Source organism: Myodes glareolus, chromosome 3 (assembly GCF_982192425.1).
Source record: "Myodes glareolus chromosome 3, mMyoGla1.1, whole genome shotgun sequence".
NCBI classification, from domain to species: Eukaryota; Metazoa; Chordata; class Mammalia; order Rodentia; family Cricetidae; genus Myodes; species Myodes glareolus.
In genome coordinates, this window is record NC_142028.1 from 103117616 (window position 1) to 103140642 (window position 23027).

At 44.0% G+C, this 23027-nt stretch overlaps 1 protein-coding gene across 2 annotated transcripts in view; it reads left to right on the forward strand.

Moving 5' to 3' along the window:
* The first annotated feature begins 17940 nt into the window (after nucleotides 1–17940).
* Nucleotides 17941–23027, forward strand: part of Mllt3 (MLLT3 super elongation complex subunit) — a 265674-nt gene continuing 260587 nt past the window's right edge. The window contains exons 1-2 of one of the 2 annotated variants that reach the window (XM_087904864.1): nucleotides 17941–18197; nucleotides 19552–19732. In XM_087904864.1, coding sequence (XP_087760990.1) covers nucleotides 18186–18197; nucleotides 19552–19732 — 193 coding nt within the window. In that variant the 5' untranslated portion in view covers nucleotides 17941–18185. Of the gene's footprint in view, nucleotides 18198–18490; nucleotides 18629–19551; nucleotides 19733–23027 lie in introns of those variants that run through there. The other variant, XM_085686236.2, reaches the window with a different exon arrangement.

A 23027-nucleotide genomic window follows, 5' to 3' on the forward strand; every position in this document is an offset into this window, starting at 1 on the left:
GATCAGAAACATTTTTGTTTCATGGATTTCTTAGGCATAGTAATTAAAACTTAATATGTAACTTTGGCTCTTACACCTACATACAAAGGCCAACTTTGTGGTGTTGATTCTCTCTTTTCACCTTTAGGTGGGTACTAGGGGTGAAACTCAGGTTACCCAGCAAGCATCTTTACTTGCTTAGCCATCTGGCAGAAGGACTTGTCAGCATTAAAATCGGGACAGTGATCACCCAAGAAAGTAAGACCTTCTATTCAGTGTTTAACTTCTCAGTGCCTTAGACTGCCTAGGCATAAAATGGAGACAACTTACCCAGCTTCGTGGAAGTGTTACTGGGTTTTTAAAAACAAGTTAAGTAAAATGCTTATAACTGAATCTGTCATATATAAACATTTGTTAAGTGAAAAAAAATTAAGGAAGGCATAGTTTTCCTTTGTGTATAACTTTCACGGAATGCTTCCATTTTCTTCCACTATCTTAAGGGTTTACAAAAGTGAGTTTCCCACTTATCAATGTGAAGGAAAGTTCCTGGGGGGGGGGGAGATGCGCCTCACATTGAACCTCCTGTAATGCTGATTAAACGTTCAGAATGTGAATGACTGTGGAGAGGTTGTAGTGTTGCAAGTTCTGAGTCTAATAACAATTTATCTTGGGCTATCTTTAGCTCCACCTCATTCCCTGCTTGCTTGCCATTTATTCCCCATCTATGTGTGTGGTACAATTGGGGAACTCCTTCTGAATGTACAGCGCCCAAGCACCCACCACCCACATAGCTGAGATTTCCCTGATTCTCTGGTACCTCCTTGATGTTTCTACCAACGCATTTCAATAGTGTCTTGGTTTGTGATTTTCCTTGTTCTATTACTTTTTTTTTGTTTTGTTTTTCAAGACAGGCTTTCTCTGTGTAACATTCCTGGCTGTTCTGGAACTCGCTTTGTAGACCAGGCTGGCCTCAAACTCAGTGAGACCCACCTGCTTCTGCTTCCCAAGTGCTGGAATTAAACATGTGTATCACCACCATCCGACCTCCTTGTTCTATTACTTTAAGAACTCCAAAGTCTGGTGCTTCAGCAGAAGGCAAGGGAGGAGACCTTGAGAACTGGCTCTGCCCCTCCTCTTAGCACCTGTGTTCCTGCTCACGTTCTGTAGAAAGAAAAAAAAAGGAGGCCTGCTGGGTTAGTTTATTCTCTATGTGCACCCTCTAGGCTAAAAACTCTCTCCTTTCAAATAGTCCTTAATAGCCTGAAGCTGTTTTTGACTCCACATCCCACCAGAGATAGGGGCTCTCTATGTAGCCTTGGGTATTCTAGAACTATGTGTTAAGTTGGGAGCATAGACCCCAGTGCCTCGCATTCATCTCAGCCCCCAGGCCTGAGAGTTGTATTGGTCTGGACTCCAAATCCTAGCATGCAGGTCCCACAGGGTATTTAAGTGAGCTCCCAAAAGGGGAAAATGTGGTGTGTGTGTGTGTGTGTGTGTGTGTGTGTGTGTGTGTGTATCCTGTGGTCGTTTGAGGCCTCCTGGTTCCCCCTCGGGGCCACCCGAGAGTGCAGGAATCTCATTAAACCTGGATATTTCTTAATTTGGCTTGTTGTGATTTGGCTTGATTGGGATTTTTGCGTCAGCAGAGAGCTCGTGTTAGGAAAAATTCCTAGCACTGCGGAGACCAGACTAGGCTTGAACTCACAGAGATCCGCCTGCCTCTGCCTCCCAAGTGCTGGGATTAAAGGCCTGTGCCGCCTCACCCACCTTTCTTAATATTATCAAATTCCAAATCTGAGCTCTCCTCTTTGTTTGGATGGAAGCTTCTCCTCAGCCCTTGGCATCCATATAGTCAAAGAGTCTGGAATGTTCTGGTGGAAGTTCCACCCAAGCCCCTCCCCTGGGAGTTACAATTCCCTACCATGACACCTAGATGCTCAAGTGATGAGTCAAGAGAAACCTTTTCTTCTTGAGGCACTTTTACCAGACCAACTAGAAAAGTAATTAGGGGGCCGGAGAGATGGCTCAGGGGTTAAGAGTACTTCTTGCTTTTTCAGAGGACCCAGACTGGATTCTCAGCACCCACATGTGGGCTCACAACCATCTGTAACTCCAGTTCCAGTGGATCGGAGGCTCTCTTCTGGCCTCTTTGAGTACCAAGAATGCATGTGGTATACATATATACAGTCAAAGACTTATACACATAAAATAATAAAATGAAAACTCTTTGATGCCTTCTTGTCCCTGTCTTCTCACCATTGTTCTTTCCTTCTGAGTCAAGGTGTTACTGAGTAGCCTGGATGGTCCTCAGAACTACACCCTGTCCCCCAGTCTCCCTGGTGTGAAAAGATTTTTCTTTCTTCCCGAAAATGGCATTTCAGTGACTAGTAAGTAAAAGCTGTCAAGACTCAGAAACGCCAAACATTTATCCTAATTTCCTTGCTTTCTTATTAAAAAATTTGTGTGCATATGTGTGTGTGTGTGTGTGTGTGTGTGTGTGTGTGTGTGTGTGTGACACCTGTGGATGTCCTTGCAGAGGCCAGGAGAAGGTGTCAAATGTCAGATGCTCTGGAGTTGTCAGCCATCTGCTCTGGTCAGGAAATGGAACTCTGATTCTCTGGAAGAACAGCCACTTCTCCAGCCCTAATTTTATTTCTCAAGAGAGAATTATGACTTTGAAAAGAATATGCCCCCACAGAAAGAAAGCAAACAAACATAGAAACTGATGTGTGGTTTTTAAGACTACTACTTTGGGGCTGGGCAGATGGCTCTGTGGGTAAAAGCACTTCCTGTGTGAGACTGAGAATCTGAACTGCTTAGTGTTTCTCAACCTGACACAGGCCAGGTCATCTGGTAGGCAAGACCCTCAACTGAGAGACGCTGCATCTCATCATTCAGGATGCCAGACTCTGGGGGGAGGGGCGTCTTCTTGATTAATGAATGATTGATGTGGTAGGAACCCAATCCACTGCCTGACTTCATTCAATGATGGACCAAAATGTTTTCCTCCCTCAAGTTACTTTTGGTTACAATGTGTCATCACACTAATAGAGAGCAAACTAAGACAGGCTCTGAATCCAGACTCCAGAACTCAAATTAACAAGTATGACTGTAACTGTAGCATTAGGGGTGGCGAAGATAGTTGGATCCTGGGAGCGCTACCATTTAATTTAGCCTCCACAAAACTCAAGGGAAAGACTGTTTCAAGCTGGGCGGCAGTGGCGCAAGTCTTTAATCCCAGTGCTTGGGAGACAGAGACAGGAGGGTCTCTGTGAGAGTGAGGCCATCCTGGTTTACAAAGGGAGTTCTAGGACAGCTGGGGCTGTACAGAGAAACTCTGTCTCAGAAAAAAAAAAAAAGACTGTTTCAAGGTGTTAAGATGGAAGTCAGTAATGGAAGACAATTGGGGTGAACACACACACACAATACACATCTTAAAAATAATCGGAGTTTGGGCTGGGAATATACTTAGTTCAGTGGTACAGTGCTTGCCTTCAAGAAAAGAAAATACAATTTTTTTACCTCTAATCTAACAGCACTTTGGAATCTTTATTTCTTAATACCACCAGCTTAACTGAAAAATTTTCTGCATTGTGGGAGTATAGTTTAGTGAGGGGGGGGGTAGAGTGTTTCCATTGATCTGTGGGTTTGCTTTTGTAGCATCTGTGCACATGTGCACACACAAGCGTGCACGTGCACAGACACACATATACACACAAACACATACACAGAGCAAAAACAAGCTCTGGAAACATTTTCTATTTTTATAATAAAATACGATGTCTAAAATTTGTTATTTTAGGAATGTCTGCTCCTAAACCCTGCCAGTTGGAGACAACCTCTCATGTCAAAGAGCTTCCTTTTTGAAACATGGTTGGCTCAGAATTGCTGACGCTCTCCAGATTTGCCAAATGCTGCTTATACCAAAAAGTTAAATCATTTTCTCTTTGACATTGAGGAGTAGGTTAGCCAAGTTATATTTGGTTCAATGCTTTTATAGAGGAGGGAACCTACTAAGGTTGATGATTTACCATTATTTGTAGTGTTTTCACATATTTACATGCATGTCAATGAACTCTTGACTCCAAACATGCACAATTCAGTAAGAAAGTCTCAACAGCTATCTGCCAAGGTTTCTACTTATAAAGCACAAAGCAGCTTTTGAAATGACCAGTATGGTTTAAAAAAAAAAAAAAAACTAGAGCAGAGTGGAGAACTGAGGTTAAGGACTACAGCCAGAGCACAACCAGGTTTCAAAGCGCTCTGACTCAGCGGCTGAACTGATGACTCAGTGGTTTGTGGAGCCCCTGGGTTCCGTTCCCTGCATCCACAAGGTAGATCACAATCATTTCCAACAGCGGTTCCAGTAGATCTGCAAGCACCAGGGATGCACACGGCACACATACCTACATGTAGGCAAAATAAATAAATAAATCTAAAAAGTAAAGAAAAAAATGAGGGTTTTTGTTCATCCCAACTAGAAAAAGGAGGACCACTGGTGCTCACCCTAGCCGTTGTGGGTTAGGAAGATGGAAGCCTGTTTAATGAGTGTCCTTGTTTCCCCATTCTTAAATTGTGAAGTTCTTGCCATTTAACAAGATTGCCCCAGGACATATGTCATCTTGAGGAACCCCCATCCTCCTTTCTGAGATCGGATCTTACTATATGGCCCAGGCTGACACTGATTCTCCTGTCTTAGCTTTTAGATAACTGCCGGGATTATAATCACGACATACTTTCTGTCTTAGTTATCTCTTGTTGTTATAATATGATGTCCCAATAAAAACACTTTAAAGAAAGAAGGGCTTGTTTGGGGTGACAGTTTGAGAACAGAGGACATCATGACAGAGAAATCATGGCAGCAGGAGCGTGAAGCAGGTGGTTACAATGTATCTACTGTCTGGTTACAATGTATCTACCGTCAGGAAGCAGAGAGAGATGAAAAGTTGGTGCTCACCTGGCTTTCTCCTTTCATCCAGCCTGGAACAGCCATCCAGTCTATGGGATGGTGCCCCTCACAGTTCAGGTGAGTCTTTACACTTCAATGAATGTAATTTATATAATCCTTCACAGTCTGTCTAGAAGTTTGTCTCTTAGCTGATGCTCGACCCTGTCAAATTGACAATCAGTATTACCCATCATGATTACTATTCGCAGCCTGAGGCATCTACATTGAAAGCACTTGAAATTTTTTTTTAAAAAGTATTAGATTTATTTTACATGTCCGTTTGACTTGCATGCATGTACATATGTCCCATGCGTGCCTGTTGGGTCCCGTGAAACTGGAGTTATAGATGGTTGGGAATGGAACTCACATCTCCTGCAAGAGTTGAGTCCTCTTAACCACTGAGCCATCTCTCCAGTCCTAAAAGTTTTTTTTAATTACTATCTAGCAGATTTTCTTATTTCTTTATATAATTTCTAGCTCCTTTTTTGCCTTCACTTTTTTTCTTGTACTTACCCCTCTTTTTTTATTGTAATGAGTTAATTTTAACAAAAGGTTAGGAAGATAATTGTGTTTATCATTAAGGACCAAGATGCAAATTCTGCTAATACTCTACACAAATGTGGGTGAGCTATAAAATGGAATGGGGTGAAGAGACAGGATAATACACAACGTTATTCTGAGTGATCCCCAGTACTTCGTTCTAATACCTGGATTGAGGACTGATAACTATCTTGTCACAGTGTGGCTGGGACAGAATACAAACATGTCTCAGTTTATCTGTTGTTATGGGACTGGGAGAACAGCTGGTGTTAGGATGCTCACACAGAATGGAAGCTGAAGGTGGTCGGTGCTATTGATGGCTGCTTCCTAGTCCTTGACTCATAGATCCTGTGCTTTCTTGGTCATCAATAATAAGCTTGTTAGTCTAATACAGGTAGCCAGTATGGACCTGTTGTTGATGGGTTATTTCAGCCAATATGGACCTGTTGATGGGTTATTTCAAGGTCTCTTTAGCTTTACTCTCTAGTGTTTGAATTTCCACAGGACCTTTTATACTTTTATTTTCTCAGAAGACATCGCTAACCCTCTTGATAATAAACATTCTGTAATTGTAGGTGCTCTTTCATCATCGCCCTGTGCAGACCTAACATTTGTGCACAGCTGGAGGATGCCATGTTGGAAAAGACAATATTAATTTCTCTTTCTTTCAGTCAACACTGCTTTGCCCAGTTTGTCTTCCTGGGCTGGGAATAGCTAAGTGGTAGATAACTTGTCCACTGCACACAAGATTCGGATATCTATGTCTTATTATGCGTTCCTGACTGGCCTGGAGCCTGCTGTGTAGACTAGGTTGACCTTGAACTCACTAAGATCCTTCGCCTCCCAATTGTTGGGATTAAAGGAGTGTACTTTTTATTCACAGCTCCACCCCTTCCCGCCAATTACATTTCCATCGAACTCTATTTAAAGTCACAAACTCCAGTTCTGTGGACTTTACACACCCATCCTAGGTGCACAATAAATATTTGTTAACTTAATCTGTAGTGTTCGGGGAAACTGAGAAAATACTTTTGGTTTTGTACTGCCCTTCCAGAGTCAATCAATAGTTTTACACACAGGTAAGTATAGAAGGAAAAAATAATTTCATAATGAATAAGGTCATTGTTCTTTTTAGTTAGGATTAGCAGAACCCAACTTTCTCCTACTCTCCCCCAAAACAAAACAATAAAGCCTTCATTTTGAGTGTCTAGATAAAAAATTGTGCCAAAGATGTTGAGCCAAGGAAGACAAAACTATCTCGGATACTTTGCATCATGACCTGAAAACTGTCTTTACCTCTCTCCTTTGCTATGTGCACATGACCACTGCCTTGAGGCTCAACTTTGGTTTAGTTTCAAGTGTTGGACTCTAGTGTCCAAACCGAGAAGGAGTCGTCCCCAGAGACCATCTCATATACCATAGCCGATGCAAAAGCATGAGGATTTTATTAATTCTGTCATGACAGGGTCCCTCAGCATTCGGGAAGCCGAGAGACCCCGACTAGCTGGTACAGTCTACTTTTAAAGGAGAAGGCCCCATAGAAACAAGACGGGTTGTTCCTTGACCATTATGATTGGCTTATTCGAAAAGGGCTCATACCAATAATTGACTGGAGAACTATTGTCAGATCAGATGAGGTAAAAGGTCATTTTGACCCCGTTTCCCAGGAGACTGAGTCAAAACATACGTGTATGGGTAATTGTTCAGGAACTGAGTATGTGCATGTGTAGCTGTTAGGTCCTTGGTTCCCAGGGGAGGAGGGGAAGCACCAAGGCACGAAGGCTGAGAGGGTTCAGAAATGGCTTCAGAATTGTCTAAAATCTTACACAAGTAGACCATAGTGCAACCTTCCTAATCAAAATGTCTGGCAGACGAGGAAACCAGAGCATGGTTTTAAACATAACAGGGGATCTAAGGGTCTGACTTAGGGAGAATGTAAGAGCTCTGAAAATCTCAAGGACACTCTGGTGCCTTCTGTTTATAGGTTAGCAGAAGCTGAAGTCAGAACCATACTATCAGACTAATTAACTGGGAGATGGGATCAACTAGCTATATACAATCACAGCTTCTGTACTGAGGACGCTGAATAAAATATAAAATACAAAAGCACTCTCTGAACTCTCTTTCCTTGGAGTCAAAGAATTTCCCCATAAAATTCTAATTATATTCAGATTTCTCATACATTTTGCATTTTGGTTTGGCCTTGTGTTTATCTTAGTGGTTTGGCTTTATTTTATTTTCTCTTTGTTTAGCTCCACCTCCCTGTTTTCCCTCAGTGGCTCTGGCTACCCTCTGGCAGGCATCTTAGTGGGGCTGCCTGTGTGCTTTCTGACACAGAGTTCTCCATTCTGTTCTTATTTTTCTTCACATTTCTACCTCTGGTACCTGCTTAGCAAAAAGTACCCACAAGGAACCTGGGCTTAAAATGAGAGCCTGCAGAGCAACCTGTGAAGTGGCTGTGTTCATTCTGCGAAACGGCTAAGTTCAGTCTGCTATGCCGGCCAGTCTTTGGACAGTGCACTGGCTGTGTTTTATCAAGTGAAGGTCCTATTCCTGATGATGACAACTGTAACCTGACAGGTGTCAGTGGTAGGTGACCTCTAAAGAAAATATTAACTGAGAACAAAAGCATTAGATGGCTTCTAAATGAGCCAAGGCCGCTCATCCAGTTGCCCTTGAGCAATAAAAAAACGAAAAGTCGGTGTATTATACATCAGGTCAGTAAGAGAAGCCAGGAAAAAAAAAATCTTTCTAAGTTAGACAAAGCTGATATTGACAGACCTTGACTGCTATTCACACACACACACACACACACACAGAGAGTTCTTTTTTTTGAGAAATGCTTAATGGGGCACAATTAAGTGGTCTGTAGAATTGAATGACCTTTAAATTGCTGTAATCTCATGAGGGAAACCTTTCATACACAGCATCTACTTTTGCAAGAACACTCAATGAAAATATTGTCACTAATTTAGCAGTGTGGGCTAAACCCATGTCATATGTCCTGCTCCTTTGTGGTGTCTTTCCTTGACAGACCAAAGCTGAGATCACCAAAGATGCTAACCTCAAACATGTCAATCAAAATTCATCACATTCTTATGATTCAAATACAACTTAATTTAAGGCAAAAAGGAGAAAATAGAAAGCAGATAAAGACTCAATCTGAGAAAGGAAAAAAGGGGGGAGGAGAAGGAAGGAAAAGAATAAGAAAGCTGGCGATAAGACCATTTGGTAAAGCGATTGCCTAGCATGCACTAGGCCTGGTTCAATCCCCAGTACTGCATGAAACAGGTGTGATAGTACGCAGACTTCAGAGCTGGAGGCAGAGGATCCTATATTTAAGATTAGCCTACTGGTCAGTTGGTGTACACTTTTAATCCCGGCACTGTGGAGGCAAAGGTAACAGATATCTTCGAGTTCAAAGCTAGCCTGGTCTACATAGTGAGTTCCAGGCCAGCCAGGGTTATACAGAAAGACCCTGTCTCGAAAATAAATAAAATTAAATTAAAAAAATAGAAATTAGTCTTGAATTTTGAGTATTAAAATATCTCCTGAGAAGTAGAAAGTAGAAAAAGACAAGCTCTCCTGAGTAAATTGGGAGCATGGGGTCCTTGGGGGAGGGTTGAAGGAGGGAGGTGAGAGGCAGGGAGGGGAGCAGAGAAAAATGTAGAACTCAAGAAAAAAGATGGCAATAGTAACTGCTACATAATATAAATTATAATGCTAATGACTCTGTAAGCATAGCTAGTATAGAATGTATTATTTTTTTAACTGAAATTATCTTCTCAGGTAGCCTCATTTATAAAATACTCTTAACAACAAAAAAATATCTCCTGAAAATTGTATTTGAATAAAAGACAAATCATAGAAAGGGCAGCGCACTGACCGCCGCAACTCTCCTGCATATACCTCTTTATCTTTCTTTACAGCTGGAGCTCTGCTTGGTTGCTTGTTACTACTGTTTGTTTGTTTTAACTGGCTACCCGAGTGTCAGTGGTAAAGATCTGGACAATTTTGCTCTAAACACTTGCATATATCATCCTAAGCTTCAGGAGAATGCCCCCAGTAACCATACCACTAAGAAGAGCACATCAAGAAATTAATTCTTGGTAAAATCATTTCATTGCACGTATAGCAGCTATTTAACTTTTTCTCCAGTTTCTTTAGGCTGTTTCTGTTTGTGTTTGATTTAGGTTTGGAGCCAAGCATTCGTTATATGTGGCTGCCATGGTTCTTTAGTCAACTTTAATCTGAAGCTTTTTTATATTTTTTACTTTCCTGAAACTGATATTTTAAAGAGAAATTAAAGCCAGGCGGTGGGGCGCACACCTTTAATCCCAGCACTCAGGCTGCAGAGAGAGGCGGATCTCTGTGAGTTCTAGGCCAGCCTGGTCTACAGGAGCTAGTTCCAGGACAGGCACCAAGGCACCAAAGCTACAGAGAAACCATGTCTCAAAAAAACAAACCAGAGAGAGAGAGAGAGAGAGAGAGAGAGAGAGAGAGAGAGAGAGAGAAATTAAGCCACTTGTGTTGGTAATAAACACCCAGATTTGATCTAGAGTTGGCTAATTTCTTCCTCATGGATAGGTTCAAGATGAACATGAGCAGGAACACTGTACCGGTGGCGCGCGGTATGCCCGTCATCACCTTCAGTCCCGAAGCACTTCCTGTCTACTCTTCCAGCTGTCCACGGATGAAAAGGCCTTTTCTCTCTTGTAGTTATCATGTAATCTGTGGAGTAAGACAATGAGACCTTGTGAATAACGTATTAAACTTCATTCCAAACACCAAGTGCACGACAGGCTTTGATTAAGTCGATTATTGGAGTGAAAACAAACAAAAATATAAGTTCATTAGTGCATTGGAAGCTGACAAATGATGTTCTTATTATGATTCTTTCTCTCTCTCTCCAATATATATATATATATATATATATATATATATATATCATAATAAATAAGTAAATAAATATGTTAGGTACTATTTTACTATATGGAGAAGCTTTCCTTTTAATTCTCTTGGTTTAATTTATTTGTTTTTTATTTTTTATAGATTTTTTTTAACCTCAGAGGTCTCAACTTTTGTTAAATGGAGCCTCAGAAAGTGAAATTCTTTTCTTTCTTTCTTTCTTCCTTTCTTTTTTTTTTTTGAGACAATTTCTCCATGTAACAGCCCTAGTTGTCCTGGAACTAGCTCTTATAGATCAGGCTAGCCTTGAACTCACAGAGATCCTCCTGCCTCTGCCTCCCAAATGCTGGGATTAAAAGCGTGTGCCATTACCACCCGGCCCTAAATTTTCTTTTGAAGCGTTCTCAGAACTTGCAATTTTAGTAACCAAATTAAATATTTTTTATATTTCTGTTGTTTGAATCAGAATCTTGCTGTATAACCACTAGACGTAACTCACGCTGTAGATTAGGCTGGTTTTAATCTTGAGAGATTCTCCTGTCTCCTTCACTTGACCGCTGGGATTAAAGGCGTGCACCAACACGCCCAGCCTTCTCCTCTTTTTGAGTCTACATTCTTATTAACATCATGACTAATATTTTCTTTTAAAATAGAAATAAATGCGAAGCAAACAATCAGGATTTCTCATTATATGGTCGACAACAGCTTTCATCTATCATGTCAATCTACCGACATTACACCAAAAATCATGAGATTCCTTGAAACAGATTTAAAGTTAGCCCATACTTGTTCTTTGTTTAGAGGAACCCAGAACAGTGGATGGCCGACCTGCCATGGACAGCCACTGGAAGTTAATGGAATGACCTGAATTACTAATGAAACTAAGATGTCAGAGTCATGAAACACAAGACCAAAGACTGAAATAATATTAGCGGTCCAGTCGTCTAGACACAAATACAGTTCTTTTGCTATTCATTAGTAATTTTTATCTCCCAGTTACAACTTGAATTTTCCCCCAGATTGCTGTTGTATACAGTTTAGAGGAGAGCCCTTCAGTCGCTTTCTCTTATCTGATTTCGCCGGGGTAGTGTAATACAGCTATAATGGGTGAGAGCCTCTAAGGGTTCTTTTGATTCAGCGCGGTCATAATGAGTACTCGCTCGTTCCCATCAAGCAGCATCTACTGTTTCCTAAACCAATGGTTCTCTGTGAGAGAAGCCTATATGTAGGGCAACAAATTTACTAATGCAATTTAGAATTTTTGTCACAAAAACTTACATTTTAGATTTAATATTTTTAAACTTATGTGTATGTGTTCATGTCTGTGTGTGGGTAATGCCTGAGATTGTGGGGATCCTCAAAGGCCAGAGGCATGAGATCCCTATGGATCTGATGTTACAGGTGGGTGTGAGCTGCCTAGCATGGGTGCTGGGAACAGAACTCGGGCTGCAAGAACGTACTCTTAACCACTGAACTCTCTCCAGCCCCCTCAGAAGTTGTTTTTATTTACCGTATGTGATATGAAAGTAAGCCAAGTGGTGGTGGCACACACCTGTAATCCCAGCACTTGGGAGGAAGTGGCAGGTGAATGTCTGGGAGTTTGAAGCCAGCCTGGTTTTGTGCAGCACTAGAGAGAGAAGTCATAACATACAGTTCTGTACTAATAGAACTATATCCCCACCTCCAGCATGAATTTACATGAAAAAAAAATCCACATAAACCATTCCATTGTGGATTATCTACAGACTGGGTAATAAACCTGTGGATTATTCAGGGCTGATGGTAAATTGCTTGATCCAGCCTAGATACCTGATCGTCCTAGAAGGATCATCCTACTAGAAGTCACACACTTCTCAGAGGTTATATTGTATTTCTAAGCCTCTGTCACATCATTTAGTGCACAGAGACCTGCTTTTCTTTCCCTTCCTTCCCTCTAGCACTCCCTTCCTTTTCTATTGTTTAATCAATTATTTGGCATCTGTATGAATTTTTATGTCTAATTATTTCCCCATTTTTCCCAATAAGGCGAAATACAGTTTATGTTTACGATAGAATGATTATTTTGACTCCCAATTCACTATATATATAAGCAGTGAACTGGTTTATGAAAATAAACGAAATTTCCCCTGAAAACTAAAAAGATCAAATGACAAAGAATGAAAGCGCTAGAGGGACGGCTCAACAGCTTGAAAGCACTTGCTGCTCTTTTAGGGAACCCGAGTCAGATCCCCAGCACAAACATGGCAAGTCACAAGTCTCTGCAACTTCAATCTCAGGAGATCTGAAGCCTCTGTAGGTACCAGACACCCACGTGGTGCACAGGCATACATGCAGTCAAAACACCCATACACACAAAAATAAAATAAAAACAAATGACAGAGAACCCGGGAAGATGGCTTAGTTGATGAAATGTCCGCTGCACCAGCATGAGGATCTTCAGTTGGATCCTCAGTGCCTACATAAAGGCTTGATATGGAGTGCTTTTCTGTAAAGCCCCCCCACACACTGGTAGTGTAGAGAGACAAGTGGATCCCTGGAAATTATTGGTTGGTCAGCCTAGCAGAATTGATAAACTCTAGGATTATGGACAGATCTTTTCTGATGAAGCAAGGAGGGGAATGACAAAGAAGGACGCATAATATTGATCTGTGGACTTCACACACACATACATACACACACACATGCAGATATATGAATATACACATACTGCAATGAATGATACAGCGGCATATGCCTGTCGTCCAGTGTTTGGAAGATAGCAGACAGAAGACTAAGAGCTGAGGTGTAGCGTGAGTTTGGGCTGCATAAGACCAAAACAGCAACACAACAGCAGAAGCCCAATTACAGAAAATTGCCTGTCAATCTGCGGAGAGATGACGACAGAATCAAGATGTTGTAAAATGTCCTAGCTTTGAGATAAGTTTTCCTGCAAGTTGTTTCAATAGAATGTGTATTTTCCCTACAGCTATTGCACCGAGGTGGTTCCCGTGGGTTTAGGGAGACAGTTTCGTTCACACTCTATCAGTGGATCTCAATATTTACAGTGCTTCATAGTGCTCAGCCTACATACCATCCTCGATTAATTTTCAGGCCTTGAGGTGCTATTTATTAAATTAGGGATACAGCCTACCAAATTAATAAATTATTACTTTGGAGGCACTTGTGTTCTGCATGTATAAATGTGGTGTTTAAATGACTCTTGGGGAATAATTTACACACGAAGAGGCTCTGTGGGCCAAACAAACCTGGTGCATTGATTATGTCTGGAAGCTGCCTTTACACTAGGTGGTGGAGTGAATTTCAAAGTATATTCAGTATGTTCCCAACACACTACCCTGGAACCATGAGTTAGAGATCATATTAAGCATGTAATGTTCCAAAAGAAAACTTCCATACGAACATGTTTCTCAGCTTCTTGTCTTGAAAAGACAGCTTCCTTTCCTTGCTTTCCTTGTGGACTTTGTGTTCCCCTAAAGGAACTCCAAGAAAGTGAGCATAGAAATACTTAAGTTCAAGGCATAGGATATCAGAAATTTGCTGCTGTATCCTTTTCATTTTCAGGTATTAAAAAATGAAACAGAGGCCAACAGCCACAGTCCTTATTTCCTGCTGCTATTTTTTTTTTTTGTCTATTGGCTGTTTGTGTGAACCTTCTTTGTTGTTTGCTTATGTGTGACATATATAACTAGCTCAAACTTAGGTACTGTGGAATTAAAAAAGAAATGGCTTTGGTGAAATTTTTCCTCTGTGTCATGAAGTCATGGGCTTTGTGGCATCAGGGACCAGCATTCACTCTTAGTTTATTTTTATTAATTTATTTAAAGTTAAGTTCTCATACATTCCAGGCCAGCCTTAAATTCCCTATGTAGCCAAGGATGCTCTTGAACTTCTAAGTCCTCGTGCTTCTATCTCCCACTGAGTGTAGGGATTACTAGTGTGTGTGTGGTGTGTGTGTGTGTGTGTGTGTGTGTGTGTGTGCAAACCTAGGACATTCAGCATATACTCTACCAACTGAGTTACACTCCCAGACTCCTATCATTCTTGTAGTCTTAGATTCTATCTCTCTTCTTGATACATGGCCCAGCTTTGGTAAATACATGTATGGATGTATTTCATAAAGCAAACAAACAAAGTAGATCACAATGGGGGAAAACCCTTAGTTATTCTGAATGTTCAGCTAGCAAAATGTCTACTGTCTGCTCTATTATCTAGTAGCTTTTCCGTGGCCCTTCCTCTTCCTTGACATATCCGTACAGCAAAGGAGAGAGAACGACTAATTGTTGATTTGATTAGTGGAGTTTGTGTACCGATAACCTGTCACAACAAGTAGGTGAAATTTATTTTAGGGTGCTTTTTAACACCCTAACTACATTTGAAAGGCTATCTTTTCCTTTTCTTCAGGCAGAAACATCCAAACTGGTCTGAAGTTTCAAACTAGCAAAGCAATGAGATGAAAAGTCTGGGGCCAGGCCAGAGGCGTGGTGGGAGTGTAGGAGTTAATCTCTCTCTCTCTCTCTCTCTGTCTCTCTCTCTCTCTCTCTCACACACACACACACACACACACACACACACACACAGGTCCGTTTTCATTCTTCATCACTGTTCTTATTTAATTTGATGCTAATGGCCTTTCCGTTCATTAGAATAACTCAATCTCATACTGTACTATACGTTACAATATTCACGTGATAATTTCTATTTGGACAAGGAGATGCTTTTTATCATCGACCATTTCGTTTTAATTACTCCTATTTTTTTGCTGTCTAGCATTGATGTTTGTTTTAAAAGTTCTCTTCGCTACGTCTTTGTGGCTGTGAAAATGTCTCATGAGGTCCAGGTTTGCTGGGTAGTGTGATTAGCCTCGACACGTAGAGCCTCCTGCTTCAGCTCCCCAAGTGGAATCCGCCACTCCGTTTGTTTTGAGTGCGTTTTCTACACTTTTATGGTCGAGTACTGATTTTCGACATTTATATCCCAAACTGTGAAGATTTTCAAATTAAATGGACAGGAAGTACACTTGCTATCACCATTTTATTGTTGTTAACAGTCAACTTATTAAAACAGTTACAAATAAAAAATGGAAAGACTGGTGTAAATTCCTTTGTTCAAAGTTGAACCTAGAGTATTCCGGGTTGTGTTTTCTTTTTCATTTTCCTAGTTGAAGTCTTTTTGTTGTGAAGAGGGTCACATAAGGACGTTGGTGGAAGGGCTCTGCGCGCCATCTACTGGCATATTTTAAATCTCCAGCGTCTGCAGACTGGGAATTACTTTACTTTCAGGGATTTTAAAGTATTTTTTGAGAAAGGAAGGGCGTTGGGGAAAGACTCGGTGATCAGAGGCTATGATTTATTTGTGATTGCTAAAAGACATGAGGATACATTTCACACACACACACACACACACACACACACACACACAGTCGGGGGGTGGGGTGGCCATGGGCTGAGACCCCCTCTTACAAATACAAGGTACAGTTTCTGGAGAGAACACCCAGAGAGCCACTCTGGAATTAGAGCCAATGCTGAATGGTCACCACTTGTTAGAAATAACTTCACTGAAATCATATTTATATAATCTTCAGCTCCAATATCATCATTTAGAGTTGTCCCTACAGTTTGGCTTTTGACAAGTGGCATAACGGTGCTGAGCGGATAGTCATCCCTCACGTTTATACCATACAGAGCAGGTCTGTGTGTATGCAAACTTAGTGCTTAAACACACACACACACACACACACACACACACACACACACACACACGATGACATGCGCTGACGGACATGACTGAAAAATATGTATTTGGACTTGTATTGAAGTTTCCCCCCATATAGCATCTCCCCTCTATGCTTGATCCTGAAGGATGGGAATCACAGGTTTAGGAAAACCACACTACTTGAGTTGAGAACTTGCTGCTTTGGGCTTGGCTGCAAGTGGTTGAGTCTCTCTGATTCCAGGCATCTACGTTGTGAGCAGTGAGGAGACCTGAACGTGATCATGGAGAACCTGGGGCCCCAGTGAACCTCCTTCCCGTTATTCTGAAGTCTTCAATGCAAGGGCCAGACTGTCTTTTATGGTCTCTGGGCGCCGGGGAAGAGGAAAACAACAAAGTTGTGTCAGAAAGAGGAAGAGAGAGAAAAGGACAGGGAGAAAAGAAGTAAAGAAGTTGGCGATCCGGAGAAAAAGGGTAGTGAACAAAAAGATAAAGTCCGGAAACCAGCCACCGCCACCACAGCAGTTCAAGAAAGGAATTAAGAGCCAGAAAGGTACAAGAACTTTATTTAACGAAACAAAGTCACACCCATCTTTCATTTTCGTATCTCGTCTAGATCTTATCCGTTTCCTTTTTAAAGGTTGTCTGTGTTTCTAGAGGAAGCTAGTAACTTTTTTTTTTCTCCCCACGTATGTCTTGATATTTTATCCATGGCCACAGAGACAAAATACTATCGGAGCTGAAGCCTTTGTAGAGGAGCGACTCTGGAACACTCCTGTAAGGGGTTGTCACCCGGGAGCCTAAATGGATTAATACCCAGAGATAGATTATCTTGGCTGCCACCAATATGCCAAAAGATTATAATCCAATTTATGCACATTACAGTCAGTATTAACTTTATCTATTTTAAGGCTCCCAGTCTCCTCGTGTCTCCTTAGAGAGAGGACAGACCCTGATGCAACCCAGCAGGTTGTCAGCGGGGGAAGTCTCTCCAGGAAAACAACCGGGAAGTTGCTTCCCAAAGGGTCTTCACCGGGCACTCCCAGGTGTCTCGCTTTCACCTGGGTATGGTTTTGTGACGCTTGCCAGCTCGGGATAACCAAGACAGGAGGCGTTTCCCAGGAAGGAAATGGCATTCTTGTTTCGCGTTCATTTCATTTTTAAAATTTCAGTGGCGATGGCAAGAGGGTGGGGTGGGCTGGTGCCTGGGGAGTAGATGGGTGGGAAAAGGGGATGTACGTAAGGTTGCCACGGACTGTTCAGTCCCGAGATTGCTATTTGAAGTTTTTTTTCTTTTTTTTTGTTTTTTTGGATCGCGTGGATTTCTCTCGCTCTCTGTTTAAGTAAGTTTGTTTGCGTGTGCGTTCTTGCGATTTCAGCACAAACCTACTAAGATCCACGGTGGAAAGTAAAAGCAAGCTCGCTCCCCCTTCTCAAACGTGCTCACTACCGCCAAAGATTTGATTTAACAACCCCTTCTCCGGAGGCTGGGGGCTCCAGGCAGTGGCCACATTCCAGCAGTTTTAATCCGTTTTTTATTGTAGGGCGAACGGAGTTTGCACAGGGGCCCGGATGGCTCCCCAGCTGGCCGCTCCCCCCCGCGCCAGGCCTCCTCCCTCCATTTCCTCCCCCCCCCCCCCCCCCAGCAGGAACCTGTTACTTTAAGCGAGGCGTTCCAGTGTGGCGCTGCGGGCCGCCGGGGTTTCGGGAGGCGGCCGCTGATTGGCTCTTTCGAGCTCCCCCTGGCTCGGTCGCTCGGCCTCCCCGCGCGCTCCGCCCCGCCCGCGCGCCCTCCCTCCGCCCCGAGAGGCTTGAAGCCCGGGTGTCAGGCGCCACGGCGCATGCTCCGGACTCATCCTCTGGCCCCGGAGCTGCTGCTGCTGCTGCTGCTGCTTTTGCTTTTGGGGCTGAGTTTAATAAGCGAGCAAGAGAGAGAGAGAGCGCGGGGTGGGGTGGGGGCAAAGGCAGAGCATGTCCGCCATCTACCCTCCGCTCCCGGGCGCGCTCTCATTCATAGCAGCCTCTTCATGAATTACAGCTGAAGGGGGCGGGGGAGGGGGGGTACCACACAACACCCCGGCAAACCTCCGGGCCCCCAGGCATGGCTAGCTCGGTAAGTACATGCAAAAATAATAATAAAAGCCCCCCTCCCTCTCCTCCTCCGCCCCGCCGCAGCCCAGACAGCGCCAGCGCTCCGCGGTTCCAATTAGAGAAAGGTTGGTTTTGCTCGCGGGGAGCTGCCGCCTCTCCCTCCTCCCCACCCCCCCGGCGCGCGCGCACACACTCGCACACTCGCCGCCACCCCCCCCCCCCCCCCCCCGCGTCTCCCGCCCGCCTCGCCTCTTTGCAATCGCAAGAAGCGCACTCACACTCCCTCTGGCTCACACGCGCGCACACACACACTCACACCCGGTGAAAGGAGGCGAATAATAACTCAGCCATATTTCAGCCGCCGCCGCCGCCGGGAGCTGCGGGCACGGTCCGGGGACGCGGCGAGCAGCCTCTGCGGCCGCACCTCCGCCGAGCGCCGCGGCCGCCACGATGGTGCGTTCTCCGCGGCGCGCGCGTGAGCCCGAGTGTGCGGGCTGACAGCGGCGGGGCTGCTCGCAACTTTGCCCCAGCGGCCGGTGTGCGCGACCGGGGCTCGGCGGCGGTCCGCCAGCAGCCCTGCCTTTCTGCATTTCGTGGCTTTCGGGGAGGCGGTGGAGGGGGGGGCAGGAGGGAGTTTGTGACCACTTTGGCTCTTGAAAGTGTGCAGCGGGGGCTGTGTTGGGCTGGCCTCGCCGGTCGTGGGGGGCTGATCGCTGAGGGGTGCGGGGTGCTTTGAGTTATGGATGCCTCGGCGTGTTTTCGTGCGGGCTTGTGTGTGTGTGAGTGAGACGACGGCTCATTCTTGTGCATGAACCCCGTGGTAAGAAAGAACACGGGAGTTTGTGCCCATCAGCAGAGGCTGCCTGTAGTTTCCATTCCGCCTGGCACCGCGCTCCACACGCACACACACACGTACACAAAGACTTCCTCGGCGTGTGCCTGTCGCCGCTGTACTTTCGGGGAGGGGGCTCGCCAGAAACCCCCGATCCCCCATCTCAGCCACCCCCCCTCCCACGCCGGGAAAGCGCCCGGGCATTTCCTCCTGATTGTCTCTTAATTTGTTACCGACGCGTTTGTTGTGCTTGCTGTGGTGGTCGTGTTCTCCCCTTTCTCCGACCCCCTTCGCGACTAGGGGTAACATTCCGTTACAATCCCGGCCGCTGTGTCGCGGCGCCCGGGGCCCCTGCGGCCCCGCTCGGTGTATCTGGGGGTGTGGGGTGTGCGCGCCCACGCGCGTGAAACGTGGATGCAGAGGGCACTGCCGTTTCCTTTTATGTGCGTTTCAAGGAGGAGGGAAAAAATGTCAGGCGCAATGTTGAGCAGTGAACAGTCGCCTTCCTGTTGTTCACGGCTGTCTCTCCTCCCCCTGCCTGCAGTGTGCCGTGCAGGTGAAGCTGGAGCTGGGGCACCGCGCCCAGGTGAGGAAGAAACCCACGGTGGAGGGCTTCACCCACGACTGGATGGTGTTCGTGCGCGGCCCGGAGCACAGTAACATTCAGCACTTTGTGGAGAAAGTCGTCTTCCACTTGCACGAAAGCTTCCCTAGGCCAAAAAGAGGTAGGGCTCGAATACAAAAGAGACTTGATAAAAAATGTCTTTGCTCCAGAGGAAACAATCGCGGGGCCCGGGCGCTCCCTGGGCCGTTCCCCGCCCCCCGCGTCGCGCTTGCCGGTCTAGCCTGGGACCCGGGGGCGCGGTGTCTTGCTGGCCAGGTCCCTGCTGCCGCCCGCGGTCCCTGCTGCCGCCCGCGCGCGCGCAAGCGGTCGACTGGGGCTCCGGTAAAGTCAGCGCAGAGAAAGGACCGTCAGGTGTCGCGTGTTTATTCATCCCAGCCCTCTTGGGTTGCTGTGGGTCCTTTGGGGAAGGTACAATTAGTTACTGGGTTTGGAGCTTTGGAGAGTGGGGCTGGAGGGAATAAACACTTTGCGCCTTTTCTTCTCCTCCTGGAGAAATTGAGATTCACCTGTGTTACTAGCCACGCATGCATTGGAGGGAGTTATTGTTCCGTTTTGAGAAGTCAGTTCTCTAGGCTTCTGTGGCCTCAGTTTGAGCCACTAGGTGCCAGTTGCTGTAGACTGTCCCTTTGGGAGTTAGCCTCCAGCTCACCTCAGCCTGAGTTTTCCTAGTTTGGGACTTACTCCCCACTCCCCCCCACCCGCGCCACTTTACTGCCCCAGCAGATATGGAGCACATTCTGAAGTGTCTTCTGGTTGGGACTCCCAAGGGAAGGGGGGGAGTGTTCCTTTAAGGTTGAAAGCTAAGTTTCAGGGAATGATACTGTGTTGCCTATGAGTTCTTTCTACACCTTGATCCTCAGTCATACATTCGAGCTTTTACATACTGTTGCTGAGGCTCAGTGGTCCTCAACATCTTCAATAAAAAGCAGGACAGTTTGGGTGGGTGCAGAAAAGGGATGCCATTTAAAACGATGTGTGAAGAGGTTATGAAAAATACTGGTTTCCCTTCCCTTCTGCCTCTGGAAAGCTGCTGTCTGGTTGCTTTAGTTGGATTACTGGAGGCAACAGTACACATACAATAAGGTGCTTTGTTTGTGTGCAGCTTTATTTATCTAAGTGGACACAATGGTTGGTAGTTATCTTCCATTTGATCTGTAATCTTTATTGGCATCTAGAACTCCTGCCGTTTCTTAGAGTAACATCATAATAAATCCATTCTGCTTAGAGTGATGTGGAAATTATTGAACATTCAGGGGCTGAATAAAGGAAAGAGAAAGGAGGTGTCCCTTTGAGGTGGCAGAGTTTGTGTTTTCTGTGTTTATTTTCATTTTCGGTGCTTGTGTAATGGGAAGTAGGATTTTGGTTTTGTGCCTTTAGTGGTTAGGTTTATAGCTCCTTTCCAAAACTTGACCAGTTGAAATTTTGATAGGCTTTGTTGAATGGTTAAGGAGTCCATCCATCTTCTAACAGAGCTAGGAATATACGTGGCCCTATAGGAGGTAACACTTAGCATCTGTTAGCGTTTTATATGAACATATAGACAGATACTCTGATTTGCATCTCCTCCAAGCCATGATGAGAATGAGCCTTGCCAGGCTGCCTGCAGATGACTGGGGGGATGTTGGTTGGACCCTCTCTCTCTTCCCGAGTCTGGAGAGCCTCTGCAGAGGAGTTTAAACAAAAGAAACACCTTCCGAGCTCCTTGGTATTCTGCCCCTGCAACTTAGCTGCTGTTCACCTCAAGGCAAACCGCATATTAAACAGCAGTATTTGTTGTGATAGGGAAAATCAACTCAGTTGTTAGAAAATGTTGCTCTTAAGGTAACTTTGTTTGGGCACCTTGCTCAGAAGCTAATTGGCCCATAAAATCGACGCCCCCCTCTTTTCTACTTACCCCCATTTCTCTGCTTCTGTGGGTTGAGTGGTGATGCTGCCCTGTAGTTCCCATACTGAATGATCTTCTGTCCAGCCTGAGGGAGGCGGGTTTCTGTTCACAGGGCACTCACCTACCTGCAAGGTGTGTTGAGCCCTTGACAGTAGCCTCGTCTTCTCCATCTCTCTAGTGAGGGCCGTCTGTTGATTGGACTTTACGGCTTTAATTCTCAACTGCGGAGTTTCTTCTTTATGCCGTCTATAAGCCATTGTTTTAAAATGTTTATTTTTGGATTTTTATTTGTGTTGTGTGGTTCCCATGATGTGACAAGTCCTGGGAAAAATGCCAACTTCTGTCGCCCAGGAGGGACCTTGTCACACTGTAATTACTGTGATTCAGACTGCTAGAGATTTCACTGTTCGCTGGGAATAACTAGTTGTAAACTCAAGCACACCAAGCGTGTTGCTTAATCCCGGGATCCATTTGTTGACTTATCAAATCTTTGAAAATGATAAGAATAAAGGGAGAATAAGATTGCCAGGCATGTATAAGGCTTCTACTAGTATCGTTTAAGATGCCGTGTCTTGCTGTATAGTGGATATAATTGATAGGATAAAATTTAATTGATTGGAAATCAGAGGAACTGCAAAAATGAATTTGAGAGAGCTCTGAATCCAGTATGCTTAAAGGAATACTTACACTCTCAACTATTAGCAGTGACAAGTTAATGCCCTTGCATTGTATACAGTAGCTAATAAGCTGAGGAACCCCAGATCTGAGCATGAGCTGTTCAGCCATGAAGATGGATGAGTTCTTAGCTTTGTAATCCTTAGTTTAGAAAAGCAAATTGATTTTCAGGTTGATTTCCTTTACTTCACAATAATATTATGAGAACTTGTAGAGGAAGAAATTATGGTATTTTCAACTTGTTGCCAAATGAGAATTATATATACTATTTCAGAATTGAGCTAATTGGATTTGAATTAATGAGGTTTTATTCTGTCACAAAGATGTGTGGGAGACCTTTAATTTAAAACTACTGGCACACAGTCCTAGAAAGAGATTTTGATGAAATAGTGAAGCCTAGAATATCCATTAGCTAATGAAGAATAGGCAGGTCAGAGTTGATGCATTTTCAGACTATCTATTTGCAGGAAAAGACCATAGCTTATGTATTATTACCAAAGATTTATGCTGGTCTGATATGACTGAAATGAATAGTTATATTCAAAACATTCCATTTAAAATATTAATGTTTTCATTTTTAGTCAGATCTAAGTTTCAGCGAACTTCCAATTATAGCCATTCTTACTATTGCCATCTGTTCTATTGACATTTATGATGTGAAAGCTGCTGCTTATTATTTTATGAAAGCTAATTTGGCCACTGGTATGATTTGATAGCTTTCTATTTGTCACCTTTAGTCCTTTGAGTGGGCAGATGAGACATAATCAGTACACCTTCACAGCTCTTGCTGGTTTAGGCATTCGCGATTGGCTTTATTATTTGGCTCTGATTTGTG